This window comes from Ictalurus furcatus, chromosome 18 (genome assembly GCF_023375685.1).
Source record: "Ictalurus furcatus strain D&B chromosome 18, Billie_1.0, whole genome shotgun sequence".
NCBI classification, from domain to species: Eukaryota; Metazoa; Chordata; class Actinopteri; order Siluriformes; family Ictaluridae; genus Ictalurus; species Ictalurus furcatus.
This window is the reverse complement of record NC_071272.1, coordinates 6,953,156-6,971,700: the sequence shown is the minus strand read 5'-3', so window position 1 is coordinate 6,971,700 and position 18,545 is coordinate 6,953,156. Positions and strand designations below refer to the sequence as shown.

The 18,545-nt window shown below is 35.8% G+C and overlaps 1 protein-coding gene across 9 annotated transcripts; it reads right to left on the bottom strand.

Moving 5' to 3' along the window:
• Positions 1-2,032: 2,032 nt before the first annotated feature.
• LOC128622307 (rab effector MyRIP-like) lies at positions 2,033-16,151 on the bottom strand. 9 transcript variants are annotated; one of them, XM_053648708.1, is made up of 8 exons: positions 16,138-16,151; positions 15,762-15,779; positions 13,824-13,847; positions 10,279-10,302; positions 9,750-9,770; positions 9,589-9,612; positions 5,149-5,196; positions 3,965-4,467 (listed from the first exon to the last, which is right to left on the bottom strand). In XM_053648708.1, the coding sequence occupies exons 3-8, from the start codon at positions 13,842-13,844 to the stop codon at positions 4,306-4,308; spliced, it is 300 nt and encodes a 99-aa protein (XP_053504683.1). In that variant the 5' UTR covers positions 13,845-13,847; positions 15,762-15,779; positions 16,138-16,151; the 3' UTR covers positions 3,965-4,305. The 9 variants fall into 9 exon arrangements, 8 of the variants coding, with proteins under 8 accessions (XP_053504680.1, XP_053504679.1, XP_053504681.1 ...); XM_053648711.1 differs by lacking the exon at positions 5,149-5,196 and having other exon boundaries at positions 9,589-9,609; XM_053648707.1 differs by lacking the exons at positions 15,762-15,779; positions 16,138-16,151 and having other exon boundaries at positions 13,824-13,932.
• Positions 16,152-18,545: the final 2,394 nt, after the last annotated feature.

The following is an 18,545-nucleotide window of genomic DNA, read 5'->3' as shown; positions in this document are numbered from 1 at the left end:
TATGTACATGTGCTTTTTTTGTTTTTTATTTTTAATAAATTTGCAAAGATTTAAAAAAAACCTCTTTCATGTTGTCATTATGGGGTATTGTTTGTAGAATTTTGAGGAAAATAATGAATTTAATCCATTTTGGAATAAAGCTATAACATAACAAAATGTGGGAAAAGTGAAGTGCTGTGAATACTTTCCGGATGCACTGTACCTGTGCACACAAACATACATACATACATACATACATTCACACACACACACACACACACACACACACACTATATATATATAAACAAAGAGACAAGTATGAACGTCCTTGACTACTGTATGTGTCAGGGTTGGTTGGTTGGTTGGTTGATGGTTGATTCGAGTGACCGTCATGCACACAAGGCATGTGGGATACCAGCATGGAAAAGACCTCCATGTTTTAAGAAAGGCATCACATAAAATATTCACAGTGCTTAAATAATAAAACATTTTAGAGTTTGGAATATTGCCCATTGCACAGCAAAATGGAACAACAATGCGATTTTAATGTCACTGAGCAGTGTAGATGGTATTACGAATGACTCTCAGATCGTAGTTTTAATAGAAACCGCTTTACTCCTAGCTGATAACTGAGGAAAATTCGTATTAATATTAAAAGTAAGTTGTATACTATAATAGACAGACCTTCCATACTGGTAACGATTATCTTGCCCAATAGAAAAAGAGAGTATAAAATATTACTTTGTATTCACTAAATAAACATTGGTTAGATATTTTGACCAAAAGTTTATCAATTTCTTTTAGGGTGCACATAGTTAGTTTTGCACATTTAGATATTTTCTTGCTTTATTTTGTTGTTAAATTTGCCATTTGATGATAGTGTTTATTGAGAACTTCTAGTGTTCAAGATCTTTAAATGAAATCTTCGCTCAAAGTATTCGTGTGATTTGTCAGTTTGCTCAGAAACAATATTTCATCATCATTTCATCGGTTAGATGTTCCCTCACAAATGACAGTTTAAGCCCAAGCCTAGAGTTACATAGCCTGTAGAAAATGTTTCATTTGATTTAAAAAGAAAAACATTGTTTGAATTAATAGGCGTGTGACAGCTCTTCTGCTGTGTTCATGTGTTCATGTAAATCCTATAGATTGGCCATGTTCCTGAGATTTGTGGTTTTTATCTGCTGTGGCAGCCCTTGTCCACCCTGTTGTACACAGGCCCTCCTACTGTTCAGATTCTAGCCACTGGTATTTGAGAATCATTTATAATCCGTATAATGATAATGAGTCTTTATTGGACACAGCACAGTAAAATTCTTTTATTCGCATACCCCAGCATGTCAGGAAATTGGGGTCAGAACACAGGGTTAGCCATGATATGCTGCCCCTGGAGCAGAGAGGGTTAAGGGCCTTGTTCAAGGGCCCAACAGTGGCAGCTTGGCAGCTGGGACCTGAACCCCTGACCTTCCGATCAGTAACCCAGAGCCTTAACCACCAAGCCACCACTACCCCCATAATAATTAGTATAATTAATTAAGTAAGCAAGCAAGCACGTAAAATTCTATCAACATTCGATATACATCGTAATAAGAATATGTATTCTAGTAATGATGAGGTGCTTTTCTTGTACTAAGGAGATACTGATGGATTTTATTTTTCTTGAGTGGCAGCACCGCACTTCTGTATAGATGTAAACCTGTCACTTCATGACATGAAGTTGAAGTTGCTTACCTTCCTTTTGCTGCCTCCACCACACTGTCTCCACATTCATCATTTCAGTAGTTAAAAAAAAATACACCCCAAAAAAAATAACTATTTGGCTACAAAAATATATGAACTATAGCCAACACCCATTCAACCTTTTAGAATTGCCAACCTGCACTTCCCTTTTATCAGTTTTACTTTTATAAAGGTTACAGGGTTTATATGACGTGGGTTTACGTGGTTGACGTGGTTTATATGAGGATGTTATATGGAGAAATGAAATGATGGTGCAGTTGGGTTCAGCGTGTTACTGAGTTTCTACTCATGACTTACACTTTATTTCAGATAAGCAACAAACAGGGAAGCGCTGTTTAAAATATGAATTTATTAAGCTACATGATTTCTCAAATAGAGACAGGATCAGCTGATGTACAGGATTACTGTGTGTGTGTGTGTGTGTGTGTGTGTGTGTGTGTGTGTGTGTGTTTGATGCCCCATCCTGATTTCTTCTATTTTTGTGGTGTACATTGTATATCTCATACTAAATAGTTTTAGATCTGAGGCAACCTAAGTAAACACACAATACAGTTATTATCTGTTTATTGATTATATTAAAGCAAAAAAGTTATCCAACAACCTGTGTTTTGTTTGCAATTGTTTGATATCCGTGGGAGAAAAGTGATTTTCTTTTAAACAAAAGATCAAAAGGTTAAACAGTAAAGACAATTTTTCACAGCCTTCTTTGCTCACATTTACCAAGGGTGCCAATATTAGTGGAGGGTGCTGTATATAACTAAAATACTTATAGTTCACCACAGGAGTAGTAATAATAATAATAAGAAGAAGAAAGTTTATTTACACATCATATTTCATACACAGATGGATAATGTGACAAATATAATAAATAATGGTCCATTTCTATACAATGGCAAGTTTTGAAAAATAATTAATAAAAAAATAAATGATTCAACTCAGTTCCCTGTAAAAAAAATTTTGTTTTTAAATTGATGTTTTGCATCATTTAGATTTTTAAAAAAGAAAAACTCAAGAAAAAAAGATAATGGTCCAAATAATAGTAAACAATACTGTTATATAAAGTTCAGTACTGCCATGGATAATACTTTAATACTTTTGGTGTGCAGCATTTGTCTGCTAGTGAATGCTGTTCTGAGGACTTTTCCCATGATGGCAAGTGTTTGTGCTTTTTGTTTTAAAATTCATTTAGCTCCTGACTCTGTCCTTGTTGTGTGTTTGTTTTGTTCATATTAGCTCTGATCTGTGGAAACTGGAGAGAGATGATTAGAATTTCAGAAATAATTGCAAATATGGGTGTATTGGGTGCGGATTTAATTGATGGTAAATATATATATATATATATATATATATATATATATATATATATATGTATATATATGTGTGTGTGTGTGTGTGTGTGTGTGTGTGTTAGTTATGTGCATGAAAATGCTTTTGAAATACAGAGTATCAATATGATACTTACAATGTGGTAACTCGATGTCTTTGCCCCCCCTGCATTCCCTGGTTCCAATGGGTTGTGGTGCTTGCTCTTTGCTGTTGTCCCTTTCTACACCATGGTCCTCGTTTCTAACCTCACTCTCTCTTTGTTGAGAAGAATCCAGTACACTTCCTGGGTTATATTTGTTTCTTTTAAAATCATCCAATTCTTTTCTTAGGTTGTTCCTCTTAGTTGAGTAGCTTCCAAGTCCTTTTCGAGTTCACTCTCCCTCAGCCGAGATTCATCCAACTTCTTTCCAAGTTCACGCTCCCTCAGCCAAGAGTCACCCAACTTCTTTTCAAGTTCACGCTCCCTCAGCCGAGAGTCACCCAACTTCTTTTCAAGTTCACGCTCCCTCAGCCGAGAGTCACCCAACTTCTTTTCAAGTTCACTCTCCCTTATACTAGAGTCATGCAACTTCTTTTCAAGTTCACTCTCCCTTATACTAGAGTCATGCAACTTCTTTTTAAGTTTGCTCTCTCTCATATTAGAGTCATGCAACTTCTTTTCAAGTTCACTCTCTCTCTGTTGAGAGGTCTCCATCTTCATTTTTAGTTCTTTAATATGCTGGTCTTTTTGTCTTTTTTCATCCTTGCATTCATCCAGTAAGGTCTTTATATATAAAATTCTTTTCTTTTCCCATGGTTCAAATTTATTCATAGGTTCTGCATAGGCTGGTGGAATAAAGAACTTGCTGTTTGTGTTAGCTGTCATATCCCCAACTCTCATGAAAAGATTCTGAACACTGCTATCAGTGTCCTCTAGAAAGTGGTGCCTTTTCCCACAGTTCTTAACGCACTTCATTGAGGCAGGATCTGAACGTTTTTCTCCATCTCCTCTAATGAACAGCACCATACTGTAGTCGAATGCCTCTTTCCCAAACACTGAAGCAACTGCTTTTAAAAGGAGATGCACTTTTCCAGGTTCATGTCCATCTCTAATCACCAAAAGGAATGCATTAGGCCCAGGGAACACCACTGATGCACATTTCTGAATTTCATTTTTGATACTTTTGACTCTCCTGGAAAAAAAGAATGATTTCAAGTGCTTCAACCAACGAGAAGGACTAATTGCCACAGTGACATGTCTTCCCTGGACACGGTTCTCCTTCACCTCCCACCCTTCCAGATCAGCTCTTTGTTGGCTCTGCCCATTCCTGAGTAAGATCTTGCATGCCTCATTCTTTGTAAAGTCATCACCTCCCAGAAGTATAAATCTACACTCTTCTCTGGGGTTAGCTGAATGACTCGGTTTGGATAAAGAGGCTTCACCTGTTAAAGAGACACAACATTGGACATATCACAGTGACAATTTATAAAAATAGTAAAAAAATAAATACTAGTTGACTAAAGCAAAAAATGTTGAATTTTATTATCAGTATTTTATCATTTTAAGAATTGTATAAATTTTCTCTGTTAAGGCACTGAACATCACCAGTGTTGGTTTAGAAAACATTACTATTGTCAGCAGAGGTGAGTAGTAACGCATCTACTTGAGTAACTTTTTGAAAAAAATTTACTTTTAAGAGTAGGTTTAACTGTCCAAACTTATACTCTTACACAAGTTCATTTTTAATCACAGAAATGTACTTTTACTTCGCTACATTCAGTGGTGTTCCTCCGTTACTGTTAAATGTTAATGAATATCTGTAGTTTTAATAATTAGTTTATATCATGTATAATGAGGTTGCGAGTCTCGCGATATGTTGCAGTGGTCTGAATGCGGACGCAACAACCGCTCACTTTTTTAGTGGCTCAGTCGAAGAGGGAGAAGCAGCGAGTGTGTTGAGGGAGGCAGGACACACACACACACATACAGCAAAGGAAACTCTCAATTGGTTTCAGAGGGAAAAAAAATCAAGGTGTTAGAATGGCCCAGTCATTCACCTGACTCGAATCCTTTTGAACAAGATTTAATGACAATATGTTAGGAAGAATGGTTCAAAGTCACACCTGAATACTGCGGCCCATTAATTTCTTCATACAGGAAGCATCTTGAAGCTGTCATTACAAACAAAGCATTCTCCACTAAGTATTAAATAAATGTATTTTTATTTTTCTTAGCGTGTTCAAAGCTTTTTTTCTGTGTCATTCTGCTTTATTACACATAACTTCATTTATGGACTTTAATGTTTGGATTTCTTTATATGTGTGGATTTCTTGAGTTAATACTGATGTCTGGTGAAAATTTAATATGAATAGCCTCATTGGAAATATATTTACTGAAAAAAATGTTGACACGTTCAATACTTATTTCCCCCACTGTATGTAAGAACAATGCTTCACATCTATCAAGCTGGATATAGAAATTTATTTTAAAATAGTTCATAGGAGCATTAACACAATAAACATAGTATTCATAAAAACCTATTTAATATGGGAAAAAAAATCCTCATAACTGAAGAGGGTGCATTTGTATATAAGAAGACTTATACAAATATAAACCTTGACTGATTTCAGTTGATTTGACTTGATTTCAAATTAGCATGACTTCCTGCAATTTTATATATGAATTATGTTCTCAACTTTAAATAACTTATTTATTTCAGCTGTTCACATTTAAATTTAATGAAGGTTTTATGATATTAGTTTCATATGAATGATTTGAAAGAAAGCAATCCAATATTGATTTTTCCCTGATTGTGATTTTCATTTCATCGCCCAGAACCGTTAATCTAAAAAAGGCAGGAAAATGATCATTTCCACGTTTTAAGGAGAGTACAGGAGTGAGTAATGATATTATCAGCTGTGCAGTCAAGAACTGTGGTCATTGCACATTGGCTTAGTGATTAATAGCTTAGTGGTTAGCACGTTTGCCTCGCACCTCCCCAAGTTTCCTCCCCAAGTCCAAAGGCATGCATTGTAGGCTGATTGGCATCTCTAAATTGTCCATAGTGTGTGAATGGGTGTGTATGTGTGTGTGATTGTGGCCTACAATGGGTTGGCAAACCGTCAGCACCCAGTCCAGGGTGTCCCCCGCCTTATGCTTGAGTTCCCTGGGACAACTCTAGATTGGACAAATGCCTCGCTGTCTGGATGTTCCAGTAGATGCAAACAAATTGGCATTTTGGCAGGCGCCCTTATCCAGAGCAACTTACATTCATCTCATTTATACATTTGAGCAGTTGAGGGTTAAGGGCCTTGCTCAAGGGCCCAGCAGTGGCAGCTTGGCAATGCTGGGATTTTAACTCACAACCTTCAGCTAAGCTCCAGTTTGTCCAAAATGCAATAATCCTTGCTCAAACCAGAACATTTAACCAAATTACCTTTTACACACTACTCTGGCTCTCAGTAACATTTTGCACTGATTACAAAATAGACTACTACTAATTACATAAGGCACACAATGGTTTTCACCCGACAGTATCTGAATGACCTTGTGGTCTATTATGATCTGCCATGTCTGCTTCAATTAAAGTGCAGGTTTTTTATTATTCTGTTTTCATTATTCTTTAATATTCAGAATAATGAAAACTACAGCAGGGGGCAGAGCATTACAGAGCCACCCAGCTATAGAAAAAACTTTATATTTCGTGTTCAGGACTCAGAAACAATCTCAAAATGTAGATTGGAAACTTATTTTTTACTCAGGCATTTTGTTACGTAGCTTTCTCTTTTCAAAGCTATAGATCTTGTGGGTTTATAGGTACATAGAATTATGGTGAATCATGATCATTCACCCTTATAGCTAATTCCCAATATAATCAGAGCACCGTGATCACAACTTTTAAACCACTAATAATCTCCCTCTCCTCTTCTGACTTGTCTGATTCCTCCTGATGATTCACTTCTGCTTGGAATGTTCTACATTCATATATTGCTGTTGTGGATAGCCCCAAATGGATGCTCATAAGATTAGCACTTCCCAAAAAGTAGTTTATACCCAAGTCTCACCCCTACTTAAGTGTATAATCTCTCATAGATACTGCATATTTGTACCTAAGAACAGATGATGTAATCATAAAGACTGTCCTCTGCTCTTTTACAATTAAGTCACAGCAAACATGCTGTGTTACACTTTTTCTAGCTAAGACTGGTGCATATAATATTAAGTTTAAAGCCCTTCTAAAGAAGTGAAATTAGATTGATAAAATGTACGGTTTGTTCAGATCATGGTCTGTGAAATAACATCCTCTGTTATAAACTCGGAACTTCATTCATTCTGTTAAACCATTTTCACCTCTAATTGTGTGTGTGTGTGTGTGTGTGTGTTAGATTAGTTTCTGTGTTATAGAATGGTTCAATAAAGTTTTAAAGTCTGTTTTTAAACACATGTGCCCTATTTGTTTATGTTGGCCACACTGCCTTGAATTGCAGAACCTGCTACATGCACTTCAAATAATGTTCCAATGTATTTAGGATATTATTGCCGGTGCCCATGGAGGTAATATCTAATGCATAAGTAATGACTACGCTAAGTTCAACTTATCGCTGGACGAATAGCTGATCAGAAATACTAGATTAGCCAAATTTCCCCTTTCTATCCTGCATATTTGATGGAGAATACAATAGCTCAATTTAAACAGCTAATTTTCATTACATATAATGGTGGAGAATACAATTATTTAACCTAAACAGCTCATTTTCCCTACACTCTGTTTGATTATTGCTTGATCCACTGCCTGCATTTTATTTTATCTTTGCTTCATTATTTGGATTTGTTTACTATTGCCAGTTCTTTTTAATAAAAGCATTATCTGCATTTGTTGCAGTCTCTGCTGCCTGACAAAATTCTTCACTGTCAACATGGAGACAGCTGGACTGTTTGACTGGCAACAGGCGATCACGGTTCAAGGCCATCTAGTAGGTGAGCAACAACAACAAATGGTCAAGCTCAATGCCAAGCTCACACAGCTATCAACCATATGGTCTATACCCGTTTCAACAATGGTGAAAATATACCCCTCAGCTCCCTCTCTCATTGCCAATGACCAGCACTGAGTCTCTCAGTGTCCAGTACGTCCAGCTCAATGACACCCACCACCCACAAAGGAGCAGGTCCCAACTCAGGAGTTGGGGCAGTGCTCTCACAAAGATTCAGAGAAAAGCCCAAACTGCACCCATTGAATTTCTTCTCAGAAAAACTCATACTGAGTCATGCTTCCCAGATCCTTTAGTGAAATTTTGGGGTTCGTGGAGACTTCTTTTTTGCGTTAGATGGTCTGCTTTTGAGCTGAATTTGCTGGGATGGCCAGTCCTGGACAAATTGGCAGTCATTTGAGCTCTGCGCCACTTGTAGATTAAATTCCTTACAGTGGAATCATGTATTTCAAATAATTTGATCTTTTTAAATCCCTTTCCAGAATCATAGACATCCACAAAATTATTTCTGAAGGCCTTACAGAACTCTTTAGAGCTTGACATGATGACACCACACACCTCAATAGCAAAGGGAACACCAGACATTAGATATGAGAGGGGTTTAAATAAGACTGGTTCCACCTGCACTTCCTAAGCAGGTTCTGATCACTGTCAATCAATCTTGAACACCTGACTATAATTTTATGGATTTGAAGGTGTGATAAATGTAGGGGTGTTCTTACTTTTTCCATGTGACTGGTCTGTTGTTGTTTTTTTTTTTTTGTTTTTTTATATTGTGAAAATTACTACAAAATGTCAATTTTATGTGTCATTTGTTAGAGTGTATCAACTTTATTAATAGGCACTGTTTCAAAGAGGATCGATTGTTTGCTTGTCCAAATATGTCCAAAAAGCGCTACAATTGCCATGGGGTGTACTTATTTTTTCACATGACTGTATGTATATCGATCATTTTAAATTTCTCCCCTTTTCTATTTATATTACATAAAATTGGGCTTAATTATTTCATTTGCATTTAGTTATAAGAAACGTTCCATAGATCAGTCTAAAAATGAGGCTATAGCACAAATTTTTGTTCCTGTTATCATCCTAAGAAAATAATCATCATTAAAAGGTTTAAAAAATTGTCATGACTAATATTTTACAAATATTTAGCTATAATGCATATACTGTATATTTGAAATGTACTACTGTAACAATATAAGCATATTGTGCATATGTGTATAATTTTTTTTTTTATATTTCAAGATGTCCCTATTTACAAAACATGGCTTGGTAATTTAGAACACTATGATTCAAGTTAACTGGGACAGTCTTAAAATATAATAAGTGTAACAGGAAAAGTGAAAGGATATAATGGCTGCATGAATAGATGCATGAAACACTCCACAGTTATGACTAAATGATGGTTAATTGGTGCAGGATTTGGTGAGGAAAAGGTGTTTTTATCAAACATCAAAATAAGCAGTGAATAAGGCAGGCCTACTGCCGAATGTGCAGAGATTGTTTGCATATTATAGTTGAGTTGTCCTACATGTAACAATGATCTTAGACATTAAAAAATTCACTTACTGTATTTGGCTCTATTGTCATCTGCTGTAAATAAAAAAGAGCATTGGTATACATTATGAAAATAAATAAGGAAATATTAATTATAACAGAATTACTAAGTGTCGTAGCTCAAATAACTGTGCCCTCATCTCTTATATATATTTTTAAAAAAGATCACTTACATTCACCTTCATCATGTTGTGCTGTAAAGCAAGACAATATTTATTTATTTGTTTGTTTATTTATTTATTTATTTATTTATTTATTTAAAGCTTATAATATTTGTCCAAAAATAAATAAATAAATATACAGTTGTATGCAAAAGAAGTAAACACAATCTCTTCAACCACATCACAAATGTCAATGTCTCAAGTATGTAGACAGATAGGCCAGACGTGATTTGGCTATGTGCCATGGACTGATGAAATAAAAAGTGAACCCTTTGGCCACAATCACTCAAGGTATTTTTTGGAGAAAAACTGGACATGCATTTAATTAAAGGGAAAAAACACCTTGACAAACACTTCACAGTTATGACTAAATGATGGTTAATTGATGCAGGATTTGGTGAGTAAAAGGTGTTTTTATCAAACATCAAAATAGGCAGTGAATAAGGCAGGCCTACTGCAGAGTGTACAGAGATTGTTTGCATATTATTGTTGAGTTGTCCTACATGTAACAATGATCTTAGGCATGAAAGAATTCACTTACTGTATTTGGCTCTATTTTCATGTGCTGTAAATAAAAAAGAGCATTGGTATACATTATGAACATAAATAAATAAATAAATAAGACAATATAAATTATAACAGTATTACTAAAAGTGTCATAGCTCAAATAACTGTGCCCTCATCATGTGACATGGTGGTGTGATGCAGTGGCTGCTGGGAACTGTAGTCCAGATTTCCTTCTCTGATATTACATGACATATACATTATATATATATATATATATATATATATATATATATATATATATATATATACATATACATATATATATATTGGTCATTCCATCTCAACTGGTCCAGTAATTGCAAAATTGGTTGTTTTTAATTTTTCTAATTATTTTTTGATTGATTACCTCTATGTATTGGCATTGCAAAACCACCGTTTAATTTTTATTTTATTTTATTTGGTTTAACTACGACACTCATCTTTGTGTCACTGCACACACAACAAATTTTGCTTATATAGCTCTTTACGAAAACCTCAATATCTCAGCTCAGGATGTCCTAGCTCCTTGGAACAAAAACTGATCTCTAAAACACATTATAAGGTACATGTACATAGGATTGGGTGATTTTCACGATTAATTGAATTAATTTGAATTACTGTTTTACGTTTATATCTGCATATTTAAATTTGTATTTAAAACATTCATAAATGCTATTTAAAAGTTTAAACAAATACGAAGGAAAAACAGCCTTCTTAAACTGAACGCCTCCTGCAGTCTGCACTGCTCCCAAACTCTGCACACTTAGATTAAAGAAACAAAACGAACAAACAAAAAATTTAAAACCCACCAAGATAAACATGCAGCACTTTGCTGAGCACTGCACTCATAGCAAAAGGTTCAAATACAGCAGGGGAAATAAGTATTGAACGTGTCAACATTTTTTTCAGTAAATATATTTCCAATGAGGCTATTCACATGAAATTTTCACCAGACATCAGTATTGACTCAAGAAATCCGGAAATATAGATTTCACAACATTAAAGTCCATAAATAAAGTTGTGTGTGATAAAGTGGAATGACACAGGAATAAAGAAAAAGCAGTTCTCCAAGGTAAGGCAAGGAACCAGTTAAATCTGTAAGTAATTTATACCTCCTATCTGTGCAAATTAATATCAGCTGGGTTAGTAAATTGATGGTCTATAAAAATGCTTTTTATTACCAAGGTATCATTGATCTCATAGTGGGTAAAAAAACAAAGAGCTCTCCCAAGACCTTCACAACTTTATTGTTGCAAAACATAGTGATGGAATCAGATACAGACGTATTTCAAAACTTCTGAATCCTCCAGTAAGCACCATTGGGGCCATTATCCAGAAGTGGAAGCAACATCACTCCGTCATCAACCGGCCACGCACAGGAGCTCCTCGCAAGATTTCTGACCAGGGAGTCAGAAGAATAGTCAGAAGAGTAGCCCAAGAGCCAAGGACCACTCAGAAAGAGCTCCAGAAACACTTGGAGGCAGCAGGTGCCATCGTCACAGAGAAAACAATAGGTAATGTACTCCACTGCTCACGCTCACCCCGCAAGACTCCATTACTGAAGAAAAGGCATGTTGAAGCTCGTTTAAAGTTTGCTACAACTCATTTGGACAAGCCTATCAAATACTGGGAGAGTGTAGTCTGGTCAGACGAGAGCAAAATTTAACTTTTTGACTGTCATACTACACACCATGTTTGGAGAATAAATGGCACTGCACATCACCCTAAAAACACTATACCAACAGTGAAGTTTGTAGGTGGAAGGATCATGGTGTGGGGCTGTTTTTCATCACATGGTACTGGCAGACTTCATATAATTGAAGGAACGATGAATGGAGCCCTTTACTGGAAGATTCTTGAGAAGAATCTGCTACCATCCACCAGAATGATGAAGACGAGACATGTGTGGACCTTCAAGCAGGACAACGATCCAAAGCATACAGCAAAGGAAACTCTCAATTGGTTTCAGAGAAAAAAAATCAAGGTGTTAGAATGGCCCAGTGGATCACCTGACTCGAATCCAACTGAACAAGATTGAAAGACAATACGTTCAGAAGAATGGGTCAAAATCACACTTGAATACTGCGGCCCATTAATTTCTTCATACAGGAAGCGTCTTGAAGCTGTCATTACAAACAAAGGCTTCTCCACTAAGTATTAAATATGTTTCAGTTAGCGTCTTCAATACTTTTTTCCTGTGTCATTCCTCTTTATTACACATAACTTCAATTATGGCCTTTAATGTTTGGATTTCTTTGAGTCTTTCCAAAAGTACCAAAGTTATTTACAAAATTTCATGTGAATAGCCTCATTGGAAATATGTTTACTGAATTTCTTTTTGACATGTTCAATACTTATTTCCCCCACTGTATCATTTCAGAGATATGGAATTGGTACTGGTTTGAAAAGTCAGATGAACAAGTTTATGTAAATTATAATGCTGCATTACATCCTAAACGGTAATTCGCTGGTCGTAATTACATCATTTTCGGCCTTGGCATGTTTGACAGATGAAGCGGGAAACTAAAGATGGTGCTGGGTCAGGACGTGCTTTAACTAAATCCATTTTGCCAACTTTTATTTAATAAAGACCTATTTTTCAATAAAGACCTGTTTTTTCAAAAGTCAGTTGTTTTTTTGTATAGTTGGATGACTTTGGCTGGGGAAACATGTCTTTCAAGCAAAAAAGAAACAGGGTGCTAATTCTCCTGCCCTTGCAAATTCTAATGCTTTAATGGACTGTTGTCATGACTGTGTAAAACAAATATTTAACATTGATGACGACAACTTCCGCTCCCAGAAAATCTCCTGCTCCAAAAAGAGAAAGAAAGAAAGAACTCTCCATGGATAGTGACAATATCGTCTGTATGCTTTTCCAGCTCATTAATGATCGGGCGCAGGGTGTAACCCGGCCTGGGCATTGGGGGCTGTAGCCCCGAAGATTTTTTCTTTAGCCCCAAATAATTCTCCATTCGGAGCAGTTTGTCATTACATAAGTAAACACATCAATAAAAGAAGACAGCCTGTAATTTTGTATCTTCAGTGAACGGAGGCAAGACCAATCAGTGGAAAATAGGTGGAAACACTCGTATCGTATTGGCTGACTGCACTCAATTCTGCCAAAATTCTGCCAGTCTATTTTGATGTTTTTTTGATGGAGAAGAATCTGGGCTCAGCCCTGGATGATTAATAATTCAGCTAATGCCGCTGTGTAGATGTTGCTATGTAGATGGTGCTGTTACTATTTTTCCAAAGTCCATTCTAATAAATAAAAAGCATTATAAATAAAATGTGTAATTTTTTGCATTGCACATTTAATGAAAGAGGAAAAAAACTCCTTGACAAACACTCCACAGTTATGACTAAATGATGGTTAATTGATGTAGGATTTGGTGAGTAAAAGGTGTTCAAAATAAGCAAACATCAAAATAAGCAGTGAATAAGGCAGGCCTACTGCAGAGTGTACAGAGATTGTTTGCATATTATAGTTGAGTTGTCCTACATGTAACAATGATCTTAGACATGAAAGAATTCACTTACTGTAATTGCCTTTATTTGCATCTGCTGTAAATAAAAAAGAACATTGGTATACATTATGAAAATAAATAAGGAAATATAAATTATAACAGAATTACTAAAGTGTCATAGCTCAAATAACTGTACCCTCATCTCATATATTTTTTTAAAAAATCACTATATCTTCACTTCATTCACCTTCATCGTGTGTGTATATATAATTTGTGTGTGTGTGTGTGTGTGTGTGTGTGTGTGTGTGTGTGTGTGTGTGTGTGTAAATATACAACCCCAATTCAAAGTTGGGAAAAGAAAATAAAAACAGAATGCAATGATTTGCAAATCTCATAAACCCAGATGTTATTCACAATAGTACATAGAAAACATCAAATGTTTAAACTGAGGAAATGTACAATTTTAAGAGAAAAATAAGGTAATTTTTAATTTGATGGCCGCAACACATCTCAAAATAGTTGGGACGGGGGCGACAAAAGGTTGGAAAAGTAAGTGTTAGTAAAAAGAAACAGCTGGAGGTTAATTGGGAACAGGTCAGTAAGATGATTGGGTATAAACAGAGTATCTTAGAGAGGCAGAGTCTTTCAGAAGTAAAGATGGGCAGAGGTTCACCAATCTGCGAAAAACTGCATCTACAATCTGTGGAACGATTTCAGAATAATGTTCCTCAACTTAAAATTGCGAAGACTACAAATATCTCATTGTCTACAGTACATAATATCATCAAAAGATTCAGAGAGTCTGCAGAAATCTCTGTGAGAAAGGGACGAGAGTGAAAATCAATATCGCATGTCCGTGATCTTCGGGCCCTTGGGTGGCACTGCATTAAAAACAGGCAGGATTCTGTAATGGAAATCAGTGCATGGGCTCAGAAACACCTCCAGAACTCATTGACTGCGAACACAGTTCGCCATGCCATCCACAAATGCTGGTTAAAGCTGTATCATGTAGAGAAGAAGCCATACGTGAACATGATCCAGAAACACTGCCGTTTCAAACGACTCAAAATTTGAAATTCTTTTTGGAAACCATGGACGCCACGTCCTCTAAACTAAAGAGGACTAAAGAGGAGAGGGACTATCCGGCTTTTTTATCAGCGCTCAGTTCAAAAGCCTACCATCAGAGATGCTACGGGAGTGCATTAGTGCCTATGGAACTGGCAGCTTGCACATCTGGAAAGGCACCAGCAATGCTGAAAGGTATATACAGGTTTTATAGCAACATATGCTTCCATCCAGACAGCGTCTTTTTCAGGGAAGGTCTTGCATATTTCAGCAAGACAACGCTAAACCACATACTGCATCTATTACAACAGCATGGCTTCGTAGTAGAGGAGTCCAGGTGCTGAACTGTCCTGCCTGCAGCCCAGACCTTTCACCAATTGAAAACATTTGGTGCATCATGAAACAAAAAATATGACAAAGAAGACCCAGGACTGTTGAGCAGCTAGAATCCTGTATCAGACACGAATGGGACAACCTTCCTCTCCCAAAACTCCAGCAACTGATCTCCTCAGTTCCCAGATGTATACGGACTGTTGTTAAAAGAAGAGGGGATGCTGCACCGTGGTAAACATGGCCCTGTTCCAACTTTTTTGAAATGTGTTGCTGCCATCAAATTAAAAATACCTTTTTTTTGGTACATGGTATATTTCCTCAGATTTATGTTCATGTTTATATGTTTTCTATGTTCTATTATGAATAAAATATGGGTTTATGAGATTTGCAAATCGTTGTATTCTGTTTTTTGCATAATTGTCCACCACGCTCTGACATCGGCTTGCTGGAATTTTTGTTCATTTTTCCATGCAATATTCTTTCAGTTGCAAGATGTTTGAGGGTTTTCTTGCATGTACTGCCTGTTTCAACTCCAATATACTATGGTAGACAGCGTATAGTATATATAATCATATATTGCCATTTATAATGCATAAATTAACAAATTACTTACCACGGTCGATTAGGGGTACTGCACAAAAATAAAGAACATATTAAAAGAGAACGTTAATACACCTACAAATAACTATAAATGTCCATAAATTACTTGTGTTTTCATATTGCCAACAGTAAGTCTTGAATTTTTGCTGGTAAATAAGCTCTTCACTTGCATACATTTCAAATCCTTAAAAAATTAACGCTAAATGTAAAATCTAAAGAGAAAAAAAAATATCTCATTTGACATTTTGCTTAGGTCCTATAGTAGAAAAATTCTTTTATATTTATTAAAATTAACAAAATAATAAGCTGCAATTGAGGGTCCCTATTTCAAATATGGATGTCAGACTGAGCAGCAGCAAAATGTGTAACAATGATTAACAGTAACTTACTTTCTTCATCTTGTTCTGTAAAAACAAAGGCAACATTCATGTTACAACAACCCCTATTAATCATTTTCATTAAAAAAACAAAACAAACTATACTAACAATAAACTAAATAAGAACCACTAGTTAATTACTCCATGAGTAAACTATATGGCCAAAGGTATGTGGATGCCTAACCATTATGGCTGTGGTGTAGTAGTGATTGCTGAGTAATTAAGGCTTTGAATCACACATCAGGTTGTGTATACAAATCCTAGCACAGGCAAACTGTCATGGCTGGAAAAGACCCTTTATCTCCAGCTCACTTGTAACCTGCATCAGTCAAATGTACTGGGTTATGTGATTTTTTTAAATACAATTTTAAGATGTTACAGTACTTTGCTGTAAAAATATTTAAAAGTTATTTACTGTAAATTTTACAGTATTATACTGGCAGCCCAGGTTACCAGATTTCAGGCAGTCATTGTAAAAATGGAGGGACTCTATGGCTATGATTCGTAAACAGTTAATGCAATATATTTTTTAAACTTCTTGAAAGCTGAAATTCTACACTTCAATCACATCTTGATTACGTCATTTCAAATTCACTGTGGTGGTGTACGGAGGCAAAACTGCGAACATTGTGTCACTGTCCATACTTACTGACCTGGCTGTACATAATAATAATTTGTCCAATAATGAATAAATACTTTTCATTTATTTCCACTCTTGCCTTCCTTAAAATATATTGCTGTAAGCAACAAAATTCATTTTAATTTGGAATGTAGGCCTACTTTCATTATTTGATTATTTGTAAAAGTGTGTGTGTGTGTGTGTGTGTGAGTGGGTGCATGTGTGTGTGTGTGTGTGTGTGTGTGTGTAAATGGTGTGGTGACATACCAAAAAATAGATTTTATTTTTTAAAATCTACATCATATATTTCCAGTAGTTAATGCTCATTAAGGTCCAAAGAACAATTATTAGCTTTTGCAGCAGTTAAGATCCTCGTGAGGGGGATGGGTGTGTGTGTGTGTGTGTGTGTGTGTGTGTGTGTGTGTGTGTGTGTGTGTGTGTTAAAAATCCCAAAACAAAAGTACTCAAAAAGGTCTGCAGGTGTCACATGGAAGGAAATCATGCAAACACCCCCCAATCCCCCCAACCCAACCACACACAAACACACTTTCAATTTCAACAGTCATTTACCGTGAAATATTCAGACAGGACAAAACAGCACTACCATACCTTTTACAGTAGAGTTCTTGCATCAACAGCTACCAGTCTTTTACTGTAAATCTAACTGCTTATTTAACAGTGAAGGCAATACTATGTTCCTTGCTTTTAATATTATATTTCAAGTGAAAACTTGAAATAAAACAGAAAAAGTATATACCTTTGTTTCTGTTGTTTTCCCCCTTAATGTAAAATTTGTAGTTAAATGAAACCAGCTGCTTAAGGCAGCTGGTTTGTGTACAGTGTGATAAAAACATTTTTTTCTTCAAATAATCAATGCCTGTATCATGTATTATGTGTTGTGGATTTTGTCTTATTAATGGCAAGAAATGGCAAGCGTTTGATTTATTAATGGAAAAACTGTCCCAGTATATATGAATTTGCCTTACTTTTAAAGCTATCTTTTCAACTGTTATGTACAGTAGCTGCATCAAAGTGTTTTTTAATGTGATGTGGACATTATTTGGTCCATCGGCTATATATAATAATTCATATATAAATCTAATAATTCATCATAACACATAGCCAGCTCAGACTGTGCTATTGTTTAAGTCACTGAAAAAAAAAATGTCAGCCATGGTTATAAACCATGTAGGGCACCGCCCGAAAGGAAGTTGCACGAAAGGTTGATTTACTGCATCTCTTACCTTTCCTTTGTCTTCTGCGCTGCATTGTTTCAGTTAAGAAAAAATTTGTTTATACCCCGTTACTAAATTGTAACACTCCTCCTGGTTGGGTTGGAAATAAGGAAGTGAGAGGTAGACAGAGGGCAATTGAAAAAGGCTCTTTATTTTTGCTTTCACTTTTCAGCACACCACACACACACACACACACACACACACACACATACACGGCCCTGTGCTGGTTGGCTCTCTCTTTCTCAAGGTGCACATCACTCTCCTTTTTATCCTCACCACAGCTCACTGCAACACTGCAGCTTTTTTATTTAAACAATCAACAAATTGGACAATAGCCAAGGGTTCATTCATAGCCAAGTATAATAAAGTATCATACAGTACCAATAAAAATACCATAGTTAAAGGAAAACAAAGAGAGAAATTGAGGAGAACCGGTAAATCAAATCAAAATTATATACAACTCTCCTCAAAACATAAACAAGTAAACAACAAAAAAATTATACAAAAAACATCAAAATGTGAGCATACATTCAGAGTTTTAGTAGATTTTTTGTTTAAAAAAAATT